Genomic DNA, 19744 nt, shown 5'->3' on the forward strand with positions numbered 1-19744 from the left:
TAATGACCCCCTATTGTTATTGTTAGTCCTTTTGGTGATTCCACATCCAGTTCCTTTGAAGTATCCTGAAGGAAGTGAGGGCCATAAAGCCCCTTTGTTCACCCCCTTCCCTTCATCCATGACAGAATCCAGGGAAGGCAGGGATGGAGTTTTTCATAGTTGATAACTTGATATGAAATATGATTGGATTCTGACACATTGCTTTCAATCCAAGATGGGATAGACTCTTCACTGCTTTTAGTCAAACAATTTGGAGGAAAGAGAGAGAACTGTTATTTGGTTAAAAATACATCATTGTACTTTTAGGTTGTTATCTTATGGTTCCTCTGTATTGCTTTGTTGAACATGTACATTATGTACAGAATAATCAATTCATGGAAAAATGCAACACACTTCTAACCTTGCAAACTGTTCACTTCAGCAGTGTCATTCTCCAATACCTCTCCAAAAATGTATTTTAAATCTGAATAAATATTTCTATTACTGATTAAAACCAGCCCAGCAATTTTTGCCTTGTGGACATTGGTCGCTCTCTGAGTTACAGGCCCAGAAGTGACAGTTCAAAACTATGTCCTTTGTCATATGTGACACACACACACCTTTGACTTATGTGACACACACACACACCTCTTTTGTGAGGTAAGATTTCTGCTGATATCATTAAAAGAATGATAATTCTTTTCCTTTGGTAACATTTAAAGAAAGAATGTGTCTGGCTATATTCATTCCAGGTTTTACAGGATTGCAGACCTAAATTTTGCATCAGCAGAACCACCCAAATTAATTTTAAAAACTGAAGTCTCTTTTATTTATTCCTATTGTAAGTCACTTACCTCTTTATGTGACCCACAGAATCTTCTTTGATTGGTTGCTGAAAATTAATGATAGAATTTCCCATCATCGCCGTGGTGGTAAAATGAAGACCCAGATTGTTGGGGGCAATATGCTGACTCTGTAAACCACTGAGAGAGGGCTGTAAAGCACTGGGAAGTGGTATATAAGTGCTATTGTTATTGCTAGCCCTCTCAAGAATAGATATTCTTTGGATTTCAGTGAATTTAGCTACTAAAATTTCTAAAGTCGAGATTTTACCAAAGACATTTTTAGATGGGAATTTTGACCATACTACAGCGTAGGAGACCCTAAAAAAAGGCATAGCACAGGTTAACAATGAATCATTTCATCTCAATAATGAGGTTAATGTGAAAAACATTTTAAAAAACTTTTAATGTGGAAACAAACTGCTTATGCTGTGATATCAGACTATATACTTTGTATCATTGTTCCCCCCCATGGGGGCCTTTGTCTTGCCAAAGCTATTGCTATGGGCCACCAAAAACCTATCCACTTCGGTGTTGAGAGAATCTGAAGTAACCATTTGTCTGAAATGGTATAGGGTTTCCTGCCTGAGCAGAGGGTTGGACCAGAAGACTTCCAAGGTCCCTTCCAATTTTGTTATTCTGTTATTCTTTTTTTTATAATATTTTATTAGTTTTCTAATTTTACAATTAAACATTTAAAAAGCAACGTGGTGACTGGGTAATCAATAATTCCATAACATACATAAATCTCTAGCACAAATCTCAAGTTACATCATCAGATATTTTTCCTCTTTTTCCCTTAATATCTACTATCTCATATTGAATTAATATAGTTCTTATTGTTATCAACTAAATAAAACCATCTTTGTTACATTTATCAATAATTTTTAGCTTATACATATATTAATTGTGTTTGCATTCAATCCTTATATACAATCAATGTCTTGTTATTGCTTTTTTCCCAGGCTTTAATTTCCCCTCAATATTCAACTTAACATTTGGTATGTTATAATTTCCAAGCTTTAGGTAACAAAATCTAATATTCTAAATACACATCTTATCTATTTGCATATAATCGTATTCTATTTTCTAAATGTTATCTATTTTTCCCGATATTAAACCAAAAGTCTATTAATCTTATTAGACATCTTACCTATTCAATTATAATGTTACTTTATTTTCTAAAAATTATCTATTTTCTACCATATTCAACAATCTAATCAGTAGTATAGAATCCCCTCTAATAAATCAAAACCCTAGTTTCTTTCAGACTTACTCTGGCTTTTTTCCTTTGCTAACTAGCCTTCCATGTCAATACTTTTGAATCCTCAAATAGTTCTCCCTCTATTATTATATGTATTATTTGAAATAAGAAAGACCAGTGCTTTTTTTTGAAAAAAAAAAAAAGGTGCCGGAACTCACACACGTCATACAACCTGCCTTGCCTACCCTACAAGTTTTATCTTTGTAGTTGAAAAAAAACCCCTTCAATTTTTAGTGTATCTAAAAGACTAGGATTTTGTTCAAGGTAAGTTAATACTATTAATGTTACCATGCACTGTGTGGCTTTAAATTACAAGAAAGCATTTTATTAATCTTTTGGGACATTTACCACTGGCATACCCATTTAGCTTAATGAGTGGAAATGTCAGCTTTCTATGTGGAATAAAATTGGCCCAATAAAACAAAATTTGGTTGCTTGTAAAAGATTGAATTATTTTTAAAAAGTTGTCAAACAAGGTGGGAAAATTTACATTTGGAGTTTAATATGGATATTGACTTGAAACAAATTAAAGTTGAAACTTTGTCAGTGAACAGATTACTTTTAATTTACCTTTAAGTTAAACCCAATTTAATAAATAGATCTGATTAAACCTCATACTGTAGGTCTACCGTTACATCTGACAAATACATAATTAATATACATTATTATTAATAATAATACATCCAAATCACAAGATATTGGCTTTATTCTTATTCTTCTCCTCTGCTGTTTGAATATAAAGTATAAAAGACTAAAAAGAGATTTTCGTAGACACCTCAGCCTTTGAACTACCCAAAGAACTGAAACAGCAAAATTTCGTTGTTGGGCAGGCTTCCACGCCAGCCGCCCTTCTTTCCTCTCACTTCTCTTTTTAACCTCACATCCCACCTTCTGTAAGGGAAGGTAAAAGGCTCACTCACCCTCTCGTGAAAGATGGCCTCCATGTTTATGTGTATCCCATCGCCACCATCAGCTTCCACACCACATGGTCCAACCCAGCCAATCAAGCCATGCTCTGGCTGTGATGCTCCAGTGCCTCATGGCTCCTCCTGGCAGACAGTGCCGGAGGGGACCCTGCTCGCACCATACCTCCAGCAGGGCATTTTCAAAAACAAATGAGGATAGGAAGGGAAACAATAGGAAAAGAATGCAACTCTGGAAAATCCATCGAAAAAAGGTGCCAGAACTCTGTTCTGGCGCGTTCTATGACAAAAAGAGAGAAAGACCATTTAATTTAAGAACTAGCCCAATTGTATTCATTTAATCACCTCCCTATTACTCCAATTTCCCACAATTGTCCTGATAGGTTTATCTTCCATTCAATCTGTTCTTCCTCCTTTTCCTCAAATTTCTTCTGATTTATGTAAATGTTGTCACTCTCTTTTCTAATTTTCTAATTTTCCCATTGGCTGGATCTGTTGGTCAGTTGGGTCCTCTGTCTTAGTATTTAGTTGTTCCACTTCTCCTGTTACTTCTGCATTGTTAGTTCTTTGGTTGTAGTCAAGATCTGGGTTTGTCTACCTAAGCTGGCATTTTTTTTTTTTTTTTACGGAAAAGGTTTATTTATCAAACCGGAAATCTGGATTGGGCTCTGCACAGCACCTCAGGGGCTCAGCCGCTGCTCTGTTTAGCCGCTAGCCTCTTGTCTCTCTCTTCAGCAATCGTGAGGCGGATTCCCTTCCCGCGAGGCAGGGAGATCCAAGGCTTGTTACCTTTTCCAATCACAAAGATGTTAGACAGTCTGGTGGCAAAGCTATTGCCATTAGCATCCTTAACGTGAACCACATCAAATGAACCAGGATGCCTCTCCCGGTTGGTGATTACACCAATACGCCCCAAGTTAGCTCCTCCAGTCACCATGCACAAGTTGCCTGTGTCAAACTTGATAAAATCTGTAATCTTGCCCGTCTCCAAATCAATCTGGAGAGTGTCATTCACTTTGATGAGGGGATCTGGGTACCGGATTGTTCGGGCATCATGAGTGACAAGGTGAGGAATTCCTTTGGTGCCCACAAAGATCTTTCTAATCTTGCACAGCTTGTACTTGGCTTCTTCTGGTGTGATGCGATGAACGGCAAAGCGTCCCTTAGTATCATATACAAGGCGGAAATGCTCAGCTGTTTTTTCAATGCTGATCACATCCATGAATCCAGCCGGATAGGTAATATCTGTGCGGATTTTGCCATCAATCTTGATAAACCGCTGCATGCATATTTTCTTGACCTCATCACCAGTCAGGGCGTATTTAAGCCTGTTCCTGAGAAAAATGATAAGTGGGAGGCATTCCCTCAGTTTGTGGGGTCCTGTTGATGGATGGGGTGCAAAGACTCCCGTCAGCTTGTCCAGCATCCAGTGCTTCGGAGCGGCCACCCGCTTCAGGTGCTTCTTGGGTCCGCGAGCCATGGCCGCATTCCGTCAAGAAAAAAAGCCTAAGCTGGCATCTTGTTCCTTTATGTTGCCTCTTATTTTGTTACACGCTGAAAGAATGGTTTCGTGTATTGATTTCAACATAAAAAGGATTTTTTCCTGATCTTCATCCATATTCTCTTGATAATGTATTACGTTGAAGATTTTAAAATCAAACATTAAAAATAGTTTTTTGTTTTTATAGCTAGGTATGGGACATCTATTTCACATGTTGTAGGCAGTCTTTATAGTGGAAATTGTTTGCCAAGTAAGAATTTATAGTCCAAAGTATTCCATCACCTCGTGTAATCACAGATACTTCTCATGTAAAGAAATAGGAAAACAATTTCCCACATATAACTCTGAAAATCAGTAAAGGTTTATCTTCATAATTCAAACAAGCCAGATATGCCATCCTGCAGTTCTTTCTTTACAGCTAAGCTTTTCACAGGTGGTATCTGTCAAGGTCAAAAAAAATTTTTCTAGATTCTGGGCTTCAAGCCAAGTCTCTTTTAGTCAATAACAAGTTGTAATACCATACTTCACCATAAGATGTCACCAATGCCATTTAAAACTTTTTAAGTCCTGAGTTTTTATAATAGTTTTTCAAGGTTTATTTCTTTTCTTTTTAGATAAAAACCAACGTCTCTAGTAAGAATAGGAAAACTTTTAGTGCCCAAATTTCAAAAGTACATGCATCCAATTAGATTAAATTTGTTCTTATAATTGCTCTATTTCCCTGGGTAGTCAGTCGCCACTGTTCTTAGAGGGTGGGGTAGGAATTCCCTTCCCTCTCTCCTCACAGGGAGAAAAATACTTTGGGCAGCTTTTGCAGAAAAGATATTTAACGTCTTAAAGAGAAGATCAGATCTCACCCAGTTTCATCTGTGCTGCTTTAAAGGTGGTAGTAATTTTGACTTTGACTGTCAGCAGCTTAATGACAAGCCATATTGCTATGGCTGGTCTTTTCCCCGCTGGTTTGGAGAGCTGCCCTGGATCAAGAGACAGGGCTGCTGCCCTCCCATGATCAAGCAGGGATTCCCCTCCTTGCTCGTCACCCCTACAGGGTGACTTTCAACCCTTTCCAGGGTCCCCCAGCAGGATGAAATCAGACACTGAAGACGGAGCTCGCCTCCATGTGTCCACAGGAGCCGCAACGGCAAACCGGAAGTCTGTTATTCTGTTATTCTGAGGTTATCTCCAGTTGATCAGTTGATTTCCTCTAATTGTTAGCTTTAAAACATGTCCCTTGCTGTTTTGGAATTCAAGACTTCAAGAGAAGAATAGCAGAAGGCAAGCAAAATATACTAGAATGTAAGAAGACAATTTGATAAAGACTGCTAATTTATAGTATATCAGTTACCATATATGGTCACAACTAATAAACTTACTATATTATCCAACTTTGTCCTGGACAAAATGTGAGTTTTGAAGCAGTTAAAATACCTTGTGTTCCTAGATGTATTATTTTCACAATCAAATATTTATGACATACAGAATTTCTGCTTTCTATTTCTTTCAGATTATTGGAACAATTCCACTGATGCCTAATCCAGTCTCATCCAATCAAGCAGGAGGAGGAGCTCAGGGCCTTCATGTACAGCCAATTACACCACAGTTATTGACCAATGCCCAGGGTCAAATCATTGCAACAGTCATTGGAAACCAGATATTACCAGTAATCAACACACAAGGAATCACACTATCACCACTCAAGCCAGGCCAACAGGTTAATGAGCATTAATGCAGCCATGAAGCAGAATACTAAATATTAATGGGGTCATTAAGCAGAGCACCCCATGCTCTGCTCCCACCCCTTGGGATTCCCCTAGGCTTGGGCCTGCTTTCCACCCATCGAGTCCTGCATGTTCTTCCCTATCCCATCATCACTTATTTTTGTAGCTCTTCTTCTAAAAGCTCTGGAGATTACATTCAGGAGATCTCCACAACTATCTGCAGAACTCCAGAGATCTAGTGGAAAAGAGCATGCCACTCTACCCTTAGGCCATATGGTTTGCTTTCAGAATTGCGCACCATTTTCGGATGAGCTGCAAATAATTGTAGTCACTCTAAAATGGTGCTCTCTTCCAGGGGTAAGTCTAGGGACAGAGTGGGTTGCTCTGCTTCCATAGTGTGATCTCACGAGCCTGTGGACCACTGCAGATTGCAGCAGAGTCTCCAGAGCTCGCATTAAGGAAACAGGTGGGCCTCTTTGTTCCTGGGCTGTGTGGCATAATCCCGTTTTCTGAATGTCATTGCATTGTGGTCACTCCAGAAAGTGGCAGACATTTCAGGTTCGTGCCACACATTTAAGAATGGAGCACACTGCCCCCAACTCCTAACACTCCAGAGATCTTTGAAAGATAAGTCACAAAGAGTGACATGGGGGTGAGGGGGAGGGTGGGGACCCAGAAGTGTGGGAAGCAGGCCCAAGGCCTACAGGAGCCCAATGAGGAGGAATGGTGGAGATAGGTGAGGGGACCATTAGCTACATTTTTATTTTATTGCTGAAAATGTCTTTATCTTTGTCCATAGCTCCATCAGCCCTCTCAGACTCAAGTAGGACAAGCAGCATCACAGACCAGTCTTCTACACCTGACTCATAGTCAAGCATCTATATCTCAAAGCCCAGTGCGCCAGGCTTCTTCTTCCTCTTCCTCATCCTCCTCATCTTCAGCTTTGAGTGTTGGCCAGTTAGTCAACAGTAAGTACAGCACTCTTGTCTTATTTTCTCATTGGTCTCTGTCTACTTGTTTTCCTTGCTTTTATATGGTTTTATATTATTGGGAATCTATGGGAAGGAATGATTTATGAAATGCTATCTCAAAGAGCCTTTAAGAAGTGGATGGAATCAGAATACTATGTTATTCTGGGTAAGATATAATGTGATGGGATGATATATTGATTGGACAGCGTTATTTTATTGTTGTTGTTGTTTGATTATTGTAAACTGACTAGATTGAAGTGGCATAAAAATCCCTACAATAAATAATTAGAATAATTAAGCAGTCACTAATTGCTAAGCAATACAGATAGAAGAGGGCACAGAGAAACTGTAAGCATGAAATGTTTTGGACTAAATTCAAGGTGGAAAATATTTATGCAGTGTACGTTAATTCTGATGATATCACATAAATGATATCATGTAAATCAAAAAGTACTGCTTTTTTATTTTTTTAGGGACTGTTTTTTCTATCCAGCAGATTTTTGATGTAACTGAAATATACCAAATTAAAATCCTATTTGTAAGAGCTCCCACTTATTAAGAAACCTTACAAGCCTTCCCCTATCCTACACTGTCCCCAGCTTCCAGCACACTCTCATTAAAAGATGACAAAATTTGCCTCACATGACAAGAAAACAGCTTTTTTTAAAAAAAAAAAAAAGAAAGAAAAAAAAGAAAGGCAATGTAAAATTAAGGCAGTGTTTCTTAATCGCAGCAATTTTTCAGATGTGTGGATTTAGCTTTCCAATTCTAGGAGTTGAAATCCAAACATCTTAAAGTTGATAAGATTGAAAAAAACACTGAACTAATGGTCAATCATGCAATATGCAAGGCAAGAGAATGTGGAAGTAGTAGTTTTCCACACAAATGACAGCCATAATGCCTGGATTTAAATTAAATTAAAAATATGAATACACACACATACATATAAATGTATATGTAGATGTATGTGAGTGTATATTCATATTTTTAATTTCAATGATCCATTGAATTTTTTTGTGATTAATATGTGTGTAGGTATAGATGTATATATGTAGATATTGATGTAGATGCAGATGTATACAGCATATGTTGATGTAAAAGAGGACAACCCACAGCAAGGTGGAGGGACTCAATTATAGTGGCAATAGGTGCCCTGTGGAAAGAGACCAGGTTAAGAATACTTCATCATGGTACATGGTCAATTGAACAATCAAGTACACTATAACTAATGATACAAACATTTATAGTCACTTTTCTGTCCCCTTGATTTTCTTCTTGCTTTTAAATGATTCTAGTCAAGGAATGATATTAATAGCTAACAATAATTAACACATACAATTTATGGGAAAAGATTCTTCTTTTTATGCCTCCCTGGTGGGAAGTGATTCTTGTCTCATGGAAAAGAAGCGTTTGAGATAGCTGTTAAAAAGCAGTCTATCTACCTAACCCTTACAGATTATAGAAATAATAACCAAACTAATTACAAAATGTGCATCGCAATATTATTATTCTGTCCTTTTACATGTGCACTGCAACATGGCACACAAATACATATGGGGAAGAATTTGCACCACAATGCTTGTTTCATAACTTGCCTTCCCTGCTCCCTTCCCCATGTCCATGCCAACACTATCAGTAGAAACAAAGATTAAGGTTGTAAATATTTTTAAACTAGCTCTTACTTTTAGGGGGAAAATCTGAGCACAAATGTAGTGCCCAGTATTGAAGTACACATTGCAAAAAGCAGGATAGTGGCTGAAAAATAGCAAATTATGTGGGTTACTTTATGCCAGCTCAACAAAGAAACCCAGTATCATTATATCAATTTTGTTCAGTGCATATATATGTATTTAAGCAAGAATGCATATTTTTCCCTTTTCTTCCAGATGGGATCTCTTATTTTTACTTTGACTATATCTGGGTATGAGTTGATTTGGGATATGATAACCAAGAAATCTGTGTTTTCTATGATGTTGTAAAGAATTCCATTATTAAAGCACCAGTGTCTTATGTATTACCTAGAGAAATAGAATGCAGGGTGAACTAATTGGCATTGAATGAGTAAGAAGCCAGGGAAGCATTTCTTTTTTTTATTAAATATTTGTCACAGCAAGTGCCACTTGCAAATTATCTCAAAAAGCTAAACAGGGTCCAACCTGAATTGGGGAAGACCAAAGAAGCCCAAGAAAATAAAAATTAACCAAAATAGAAGATAATAAGTCTATGTGGCAAATATAACTTAAGCTCAAGACAATTTATTTTTTATTTTGACTTTCCCTTTTGTTGGAAGAAAAATCAGGTCCAGTTTTAAGCCGGGAGAAAGACACTGAAAATAAAATGGAGGCTGCTAAGAAAGGTATCTGTTTATTTGGTAGCCAGAAACTAAAATGGCAGCAACAGGAATAGAATAGAATAGAATAGAATAGAATAGAATAGAATAGAATAGAATAGAATAGAATAGAATAGAATAGAATCTGTAAGGGACCTTGGAGGTCTTCTAGTCCAGCCCCCTGCTCAAGCAAGAGAACCTATACCATTTCAGAGAAGTGATTGTCCAGTCTCTTCTTTAAAATCTCCAGTGAAGACAAGCTGTTCCACTGGTTAATTGTCCTCACTGTTAGGAACTTTCTCCTTAATTCCAGGTTGCTTCTCTCTTTGGTCCATTTCCAACCATTGTTTCTTATCCTGCCCTCTGGTGCTATGGAGAATAGTTTGATGCCCTCTTCTTTGTGGCAGCCCCTCAAATCTGGAATACTGCTGTCATGTCACAACTGTTTCTTCTTTTCTTTAGACTAGCTAAACCCAAGTCCTGTAGCCATTCTTCATATGTTTTAGTCTCCAGGCCTTTGATCATTTTAGTTGTTCTTCTCTGAACTTTTTCCAAAATCTCAACATCATTTTTGTAGTGTGGTGACCAAAATTAGTTGCAGTGTTCCAGGTGTGGTCTCACTAGGGTTTTATAAAGTGGTACTAATACTTTGCATGATCTTGATTCTATGCATCTCTTTATACAACCCAGGATTGTATTAGCTTTTTTGGCGGCGGCTGCACACTACTGGCTTATATTCAAGTGATTATCCACTAGGACTCCAAAGTCCCTCTCATGGTTACTGTTTTTGAGCCAGATCTTACCTAATCTGTACTTATACATTTGATTTTTCCTGTCTAAATGTAAAACTTTGCTTTTCTCCACATTAAAATTCATTTTGTTGGATAGGGTCCATTGTTCAAGTTTGTCAAAATCTTTTTGGATCCGGAGCTTGTCTTCTCTGGTGTTGGCTAATCCTGCCAGTTTAGTGTCATCTGCAAATGTGATGAGTTCCCCTTCTATTCCCTCATCTAAGTGATTTATGAAGATATTAAAGAATACTGGGCCTAAGATGGAGCCTTGTGGTACCCCATTGCTTACTTCTCTCCATGTGGATATAGTACCATTGAGGACTACTCACTGAGTACGGTTTGTCAGCCAGCTACAGATCCATCTGGTAGTGATGTTGTTTATCCCACTTTTTTCTAGCTTACTAAGCAGCAGGTTGTGGTCCACTTTGACAAATGCCTTACTGAAATCTAAGTATACTGTATACACAACATTTCACTGGTCTACTAATTTAGTCACTTTATTAAAGAACGAAATAAGATTGGTTTGGCATAATCTGTTTTTAACAAACCCTTGGTGGCTACTAGTTATAACTTTGCTTGCTTCTAGTTGTTCACAGATCTGTTTTTTTATTATCTTTTCCAGGATCTTCCCAGGTATTGAAGTTAGACTGATTGGTCTGTAGTTTCCTGGGTCTCTTATTTTTCCTTTCTTGAAGATGGGAACCACATCAGCCCCTTTCCAATACTCAGGTACTTCCCCAGTGCTCCTGGATTTTTGAAAGATATGGTGCAACGGTTCTGGGATAACATCTGCCAGCTCGTTCAGAACTCTGGGATATAATCTGTCAGGTCCCGGTGATTTATATTCATCAATGTCAGATAGGTGTTCTTACCATTTTCTTGCTTATTTTAATTTTTGTTTCTAATTTGTCTTTTGCAGTAGTTTTTTGGTATGTTGGGCTATAATTTCTTTTTGTGTGAAGACTGATGCAAAGAATGAGTTAAGCAGCTCTGCTTTCTCCCTACTGCCTTTTACTTCCTTGCCATCTTCTCTCTTTAATGGACCTATAGTTTCCTTGACATTTTTTTGTTATTAATTTGTTGATTTCTGTTGCAAGTTTTTGTTCATTCTGAGCTTTTGCTTTCTTGACTTCATCTTTGTATGTTCTGGCTGTCTGCTAATAATCAGCTTAATTATGTTACCCTCTTTCCATTTTTTCTACTTGTCCTTTTTGTCTTACAGTTTGCCAGAGAGATCGTTGTGCAGCCATGTTGGTTTCTTCTTGAATTTCTTGTTTTTCTTTTTCAGTGGTATTGTGCTGGATTGGGCTTTTATGATGATATTTTTCAGAGTTTTCCATGCTTCTTGAGTTGTTTTCCCCTTTAAGATTTTTGTCCATGGAAACTTTCCTAGGTTCTCTCTGAGTTTGTTAAAATCAGCTCCTTTGAAGTTTAAGACACTGGTTGGATTATTTTCTATTGCTTGCATTTGCATCATATTGAATTTCAGTATGATGTGGTCACTTTCACCCAAGGTTCTGGCAACTTCAACTCCATCACTTCTTCTCTATTAGTAAGAATTAGGTCCAGTATAGCTTTACTTCTAGTTCCCTTCTCCACCTTTTGGATGACAAAGTTGTCAGCTAGGTTGTTTAGGAATCTGTTTGATCTCTCATTCACTGCAGAGGTTCTCTCCCAGTTCACATCTGGATAGTTGAAGTCTCCCATTACTACTGTAGTATGCTTCCTACATACGTTTGTTAACTGGTTGGCAAAGAGTTCATCTATTTCTTATGATTGGTTGAGTGGCCTGTGATATGCAACCTATGGCAATGTCACTTTTTTCCCTTTTATATTGACCCACATACATTCTGGAGGAATTTTATCTTTGATCACATGCATTTCTGTAGATATTTAGTGTTCTCTTACATATAGTGCAATTCCCCCTCCTCTTTTTGTAGATCTATTTCTTTTGAACAATTTGTATCCATCCATCGGTACATTCCAGTCATGGGTTTCATACCACCAGGCTGGGTTTTGTCCTATTAGGTTTCTGGGGTAGCTGACAAAATGGAGTTGAGAGTAGGTGGGTTTTTATACATTCTTTGGAGCTTTGTATTTGAGATGCCTGTTCATTTGAAACATGCTTTGACCTATGCTTGAATGTGCCCTTTTAGTATTCTAATTATTGTTGTCTGACTCCCATTGTGGCTGGGAGGTCATGCTCTGTCCTTGGAGCTGGGTGGGGAATGTAAATTTTAGGAGTCTTTGTTTTTCTAATACCATTAGCTCCAGCCTTCTGTGGGAGCTGTGGCTAAAGGCATTATGTTTATGAATGGGGTGGTCTTTCTTAATGGATACAAAATATCCATTTCTAAAGAATTCAAGCTTCTGCTTGACACTGGGGCTTCTTTCTGCAATCAAGAATATGTTTCTCTTCCTCTCCTTTAGGAGAAATATAATATTCTGTCTCATTTAATATTCCCCAAAATATTTCATTCTCGGGGGGGGGGGTTCCTACACTTCAAAATGATACCCAAAATTGCTATATTGTTTTTTTAGCAATTCTCTGATGTGCCATTTGATTGATGAGGACACCATTGTCTAATCTGACCTGAGCTACAGTTTCCTTTTTTCAGGCAGTTCATCTCAAACACTGATCTCAAACACTTCCTTAGATTTCAGCCCTTAAGGATTGGAGTCATAAGTGCAAAATACAGTTTTCATGCTGGAAAAGAATGTACAAAATGTATCAGTATCTCAAGGTCAGGCTTACCTATCTTGGTAGAAGCTTTTTAGTCACAAGAAAATCAAAAAGGTTAGATAGTATTTTTTGATACTATCAACCCAATTTTTATTAAAAATGCAGCCAGGCACAAAATTTGTAGTTTCAGGAACAACTGCTTCAAGTGCTTTTGTGCAGTATAACATCCAAGTAATGCAAAGGTTTCATTATATTAACTGATGAAAAATTTTGTTGAACAACTGACAGACATTAATTCTAAATTCTGGCTGAATGTATTCATTTTTTCTCATCTTCACTGCAAAAAAAAATCAACCACCTGTAGAGGAGGAAAAAAAGGCCTACCTCAGTATATGACATCCATTTTTTTTATGCAGCAAATATTTAATCTTTGGCCACTGCAACTAGATCTAGAAACGTCTTCTGCTGAAATCCTGAGTAGTAGCTTCTCTATCTTTGTGTCCACAGGTAGTTTTCCTCCATCAAGGTCCTTCCCTATTTAACCTCTTACCTATAAAGATGAGAAAGTGCCATGCTGTGAAGCCATGTGTCAGCCTCCGGCCTCAACTTTATTTCCAATAATGTCTCTTGTCTCTTTTGGGACCATAAGCTCTCACTAAAAATAAAAATGATGACCGTGGTGATAAGTTTGAAGGGGAGTCCAATTGCTCATAAAAAACAATAGCAAGCAGGAATATTAAAATGTCTTAAAGGATAAGGGGAAGGGGAGGAGAGCAGATATCTAAGTATAGCATGATAGTCATTTTGAGAATGGGCAAAAGATTCCCAAGAGCTATTTTGTATGAGCATATACATACTATGGTCAAAAATGTAAGAAACCATCAATGTAGATAAAACTGAATGCTACACATAAAATTATAATACAATCCTGCACACACTATATTCCCTGCATATCCTATATGCCCTAGGAAAATTACAACAGATGACCATGAAAGTAGGCTTGACAAATAAGGAAGGCGCAATGGGTTATTTTTTTCTCTTTTGGCCTATTACAATTGTTAAATGGAAGCAAGACCAACTGATACTTCACAAATTCTGAGTAGTTTAGTAAGATTTTTATTTATTTATTTTTACTATTAAAAGCAGCATAGCAGAGATTCATGCTGATGAACATAAAGGATGGGACAAAACCAAAAGCAGATATGATTGTTGGTATAAATGAGGATGCATTTATAGAGGGCTTTTTATAATTGCCGGTAACATGCCAACAAAAATAGCTTCTCTACAATCACTAGTCTAGGTCTCTTTAAAAAAACAAATCATATTTGCTTAGCTAACATATTGTGTCTATGTCCTACTCATTCTATTCTATGGCATATAGTAAAAGCAGGGAAATTGGTTGGTAATCAGCCCCAAAGGAAAGGTAATTAATTAGAACTGTAAAATGTATTTCATTTTATGGCAAACTATATTTTATATATTTGTGTTTGTTTTATCTGTTCATAATGCCACTGAGATCTGTAGTTAAGTAGAATTTTTACAATACCACAAAGACTAGATTCTCAATGGTAGATATCATCTAATATATTTATTTGTTTGTTTGTTTACTTATTAGATTTATGGTCCACCCACCTGGGCTAGAGATCTTTATCCAGGTTAAATATAAACACTTAATGGCATATATTTAAAGAAATATGCTATTATGTGAGCATCTTTGTAAGAATGATATGAAAAACACTATAGAACAAAAGTTTCAATACATGCAGGACTCAGTAACTTCTGAATCTTCCACCAGACTGTTGTCTGCTGCCTTTACCAGACTGGAGAATGCTTTCAGTTAGCAAGGAATCAGTTGCAGAAAGAGAAGGAGATGCCATTCCCAGCTGCTGTATCATTTCCCTCAATAAATCCTAAACTGATAATGTTTCGAGCATCAAAAGAGTCTTCCTCTAGTAGATAGCATTTATTACATCCCCTTTCAGGACAAAAACTGTTGTCAAAGAAGTCCAATTTATTCTCTCAGCACTGTGAGTATTATCTACTGAGGGGCCAATAAAAATGAAATGGGGATCAGTGTTACAATTGGAAGGCTGGACATGCCTACTACCCAAACTGGAAATTCTCTGGGATGATATAGAAATAAAATATTTTATTGAATCCAATATATAAACAAACATATGTAGAATTAAAATGTCATTACAACTTTATATTAAAATGCAAGCACTTTAGATGCAACACAAAGAATATCTATTTGAAATTTAAGGATTCCTTTTTCCCAAAACAAGATATCCTGAATACTATTAGAAAAACAGTCCATAGTTCGGAGTAGCTGCTTATGTTACCTGAAATTCACTTTGTGAAAAAAGTGAAGGTTTGCAAATCAGGAACTCAATATGCTGCAAAATAACCTAACATGCATTGTTTTATTAAAAGTGTTCCTCTTTCTGTTCTTTTTCAACTGAAGATTGGGAAACTTGTTATTAATCCAATATGCTTGCTTTATCTACCTTTCAGGTATGCTGTTTGCCTTGCAAAACTATTTGGATGTAGGAGACTTTCTTCTTCTTCTTCTTGCGCCATATCCATTATTGGACATTGGCGATCATGTTGGCGATCCTGTTTTTATCAGCAGCTGCACGAAAAAGTGCTGCTGAGTTTTGTCTTTACCTGCTTTATTGGAAATAATTCCCTTAATTTAATTGTATAAGATTTGAGGATATTCAATTTGTTTTCTATTATTTCAACAGATCCCCAAATAGCCTCTAGTGAGGTGGATGGGGTGAATCTTGAAGAAATACGAGAATTTGCCAAAGCTTTTAAAATCCGACGCCTGTCTCTTGGTCTCACTCAGACACAAGTCGGTCAAGCTCTAAGTGCCACAGAGGGTCCAGCGTACAGCCAGTCTGCCATCTGCAGGTAACAAAATGTATAGTCTGTCCTCATTTCTCCAACCTTTTCTCTTAAGGCTTATTGCTTACTGCCTTTATATTATAATTTTATCTATATGTCTAGCAAAGCAGCCTTGTATGAACAAACACTGACATATTTTATCATCTGGCTTTAACGCAATTTTCATCTTTCCACACCCAAGTTTTTATTTATTTATTTTTGCAGAAACAAATTGGGAACATTATATATGTTCCTGGTCATAAAAGTTAAGGCAGCATGGAGTTGGATAACCTATCAAACACCGGTTAACCTTCTTAAAGTAAAGATAAAGGTTTCCCCTGTCCAGTCATGTCCGATTTTAGGAGGCGTTGCTCATCTATGTGTCTTAGCCAAGAGAACCAACATTGTCCAATTACATTTCGGTGGTCATTGTGGCTGACTTGACTATACTCCAAGAAGCACAAAACACTGTTACCTTCCCACCAAAATGGTACCTGTTTATCTACTCACATTTGCATACTTTCAAATTGTGCATTTTTACTGGTGTGAATTCCGAACAATTATTTCATGTGTCTCCCTGCTATGTTTTATCCTGTAATACCAGGTGTTTCAAAAGAAAAAATCTGTATTTAGAAAAAGGAAAATAATATTCAAGAACATTGTGAAAAATCATGAAAATACAGTACCCTTGATAGAGTTAAAGAATCTTGAAAGCAAAACACCTAGGTCTTCATATATGTATGTTATAATCCTATGTTTATGCATGAGGTAACAAAGCCACTTAGGTAACAGATTTTTCCTCTTGGGCCATGTAGTCTTATAGTTCTTCTCCATCAATGAGAGCCAAGAAATGAACTCTAAGCTCATTTAAGTGGATTTTGTTCTTAGTGATCCATGAAATGCTCTGTCTTTTTATCTGCTCTTTATACTTCTAATGTATTCCCCATAGAATGGAAGTGTACTTTTCCTGCAGTTTAAGACTAAGGTTATAAATAACATCAGTATGGGGTAGTGAGTTTGCAGCTCACATTTTGCTCAATGATTTTCCATAAAACCCATTGATTGTTGTTAAATACAAAAAGCTCCATAGGATCCTCTCACTTCTATGGCCTCCCCTACTGTTTTTTCTTATAAGATACCTCCCTGCAGAAAATAACCTTTATTCAGTGTATACAAGGATACCACTGCTAGGAAATTTGTTTCAAGACTTGGATATTGTTATACCAAAAATCACATACAGAAGTACAGATGTTAACAAGACACTTTAATGATATGAATATGGTTTTCTCATTATTTAATTTTAATGTAATTTATTTTCTCTATGGTAAATTGATAAAGGAAACCTGAACTAACAGATTTTGTTTTTCAAAGCAATATGTTCAGTATTATTATATTGTCTTACATTATAATAATATGATACTTTAATACAGATTATTAGATTTTCAAATCTTTCATAGAGTTTTGGATTTTGGTTTACCTGGGATTTGGAGGGGACAGTACTGGCAAATGCAGTTTCTAAAGACTCAGGAAGCTTGGAAATCTCTGCCTTAGATTCCAGTGAGCCTAAATTATTATTGAGGCTGATAGTAATTTAAATTTAAACTATTAATGAACAGCAAATATCACTTAATTCAATTCCATAATAGGGTTGCAGTTAGATATCATAGGAAACATGTAAGAAAATTATTGTGAAAGTTGCATCTATAATAAAAGAGGTGAACAGCTTACAATTGATTTCTGTATTCAGAACAACATGGAGAAACATGGCAGAAGTTACTCCATTTGATTAAGCAATCAAAAACTACAGATAGAAAGTATTTTTCTCTCTTCAGGTCCTTCATTCATCTTGTAAAGCAGATCTACTGCCACTTAGGAAGAACGACAGGCCTAATGCAAAGCACATTTTGATTGGTTGTGCAAAGAATTCCAGGAGGGTTGAGATCAAGAATAAGGCATAACATTACGAATCTGGAAGCATGGCAAAGTTGTGTGACAGTTCTGAGGAAAATGAAAGAGGGGTATCATCAGTGCATTGGTTAAGTTGGATGAATCATTATGGCGTTCTCAGCTCCAGATCTTTAATCCAGCAGAGACATGAGACTCACATTTAATATATGCTCAAGAAAAAACATCTAAGGCCATCACTAGAATTATGATTCAGAGGTTTTTCTTAATAGGGAAATCATTAATTTATTTTTATTTTTCAAACCAGTGATTGATGGCTTAACCAGTGACTGATGGTTCAAAGCTACCTTGTGAGTTTTCTCTCAAATATTTGCGACAGCCTTAACCGTCGAAACATAATATATAATTTACTATTGAAAAAGGACAGAAAGTTTTTGTATTCATAGTTTCATTTTCCATCTCTGTATCCATCCCAAAATAAGAGATCCTTACTTCTTACTTTACAACACACATTTTAGCTGACACATGTTATCCTAGCATTGTATGGTTCAAGTGAGATGATCTTCATAGCATTAAGATGAGGTTTACTCCCAAACTATTAGCTTTTATACATACATACATACATACATACATACATACATACATACATACATACATACATATCACAGAAATACAAAAGAAAATAGTAAGAAAATAAGGGAGTGAAAAGGGAAGGAAAGTGTAGGGGGAAAAGAAAGAAAAGGCATTGACTTCTGATTCCCTTTGGTGCAGTAGAACAAGATAATAACATCAAACCTCTTTTTACTTTTACATAAAGTAAAACTAGCCATTTCTATAACAATAAATCTATCTAATCAATAAAACCCAAATAAAAGTTCCATTTTTTTTCCATCTCAAGCACAAAGTTTAGAAGTGGTTTCCAAGTAGAAACAAAAGTAATTTTCTTTTATCAAAGCAGTCCGTTTGGTCATCTCTGCTAACTCCATCAACTTTTGTAACCATTCATCCATTGTAGGAATCAAAATGTCATTGCATTTTTGTGCATAATCTTGCTGCCATCAATATTTATAACATCAAAGTTCCAATTTTTTCCCCAAGTCTTTTTCCATTAAACTCAGAAGAAAGAGTTCTGGTTTTATCTTTATATTCATTTTGATAATCTTCTGTATTAAGATGTGAATCCTACTCCAATATTTCTTTGCTTTATCACATATCCATCATAAGTGATAAAAGATCCCTTCTTTAAATTTGCATTTCCAAAATTCATTTGAAATGCCTTTATACATTCTTGACAACTTTGTTGTTGTTAATTGCGAAGTCGTGTCCGACCCATCGTGACTCCATGGACAACGTTCCTCCAGGCCTTCCTGTCCTCTACCATCTTCTGGAGTCCATTTAAGCTCACGCCTACTGCTTCAGTGACTCTATCCAGCCACCTCATTCTCTGTCATCCCCTTCTTCTATTGCCCTCAATCTTTCCCAGCATTAGGCCCTTCTCCAGTGAGTCCTTCCTTCTCATTAGGTGGCCAAAGTATTTGAGTTTCAACTTCAGGATCTGGCCTTCTAAAGAGCAGTTGGGGTTGATCTCTTCTAGGACTAACCGATTTGAACGCCTTGCAGTCCAAGGGACTCGCAGGAGTCTTCTCCAGCACCATAGTTCAAAGACCTCAATTCTTTGGTACTCAGCCTTTCTTATGGTCCAACTTTCAGCCATACATTGCAACTGGGAAAACCATGGCCTTGACTATACACACTTTTGTTGGCAGGGTGATGTCTCTGCTTTTTAGTATGCTGTCTAGATTTGCCATAGCTTTCCTCCCCAGGAGCAAGTGTCTTTTAATTTCTTGGCTGCAGTCCCCATCTGAGGTGATCTTGGAGCCCAGGAAAATAAAATCTGTCACTACCTCCATTTCTTCCCCATCTATTTGCCAGGAATTGAGAGGGCCGGA

At 36.9% G+C, this 19744-nt stretch overlaps 2 protein-coding genes across 3 annotated transcripts in view; one reads left to right on the forward strand and one right to left on the reverse strand.

The window, feature by feature from the left end:
• The window catches only part of POU6F2 (POU class 6 homeobox 2), a 303270-nt gene that overhangs the window by 280326 nt on the left and 3200 nt on the right, over positions 1–19744 (forward strand). For both annotated transcript variants that reach the window (XM_015811175.1, XM_015811176.1), the window contains exons 6-8: positions 6014–6220; positions 7027–7195; positions 15749–15917. In XM_015811175.1, the coding sequence (XP_015666661.1) occupies positions 6014–6220; positions 7027–7195; positions 15749–15917 (545 nt within the window). The remainder of the gene's footprint in view (positions 1–6013; positions 6221–7026; positions 7196–15748; positions 15918–19744) is intronic.
• On the reverse strand, positions 3632–4488 carry LOC107283300 (40S ribosomal protein S4-like). Its single transcript, XM_015811177.1, has one exon. The coding sequence runs from the start codon at positions 4486–4488 to the stop codon at positions 3697–3699; it is 792 nt and encodes a 263-aa protein (XP_015666663.1). The 3' UTR covers positions 3632–3696.

The sequence above is a fragment of the Protobothrops mucrosquamatus genome, unplaced genomic scaffold, assembly GCF_001527695.2.
Source record: "Protobothrops mucrosquamatus isolate PMUCROS unplaced genomic scaffold, P.Mucros_1.0 scaffold32, whole genome shotgun sequence".
NCBI lineage: Eukaryota > Metazoa > Chordata > Lepidosauria > Squamata > Viperidae > Protobothrops > Protobothrops mucrosquamatus.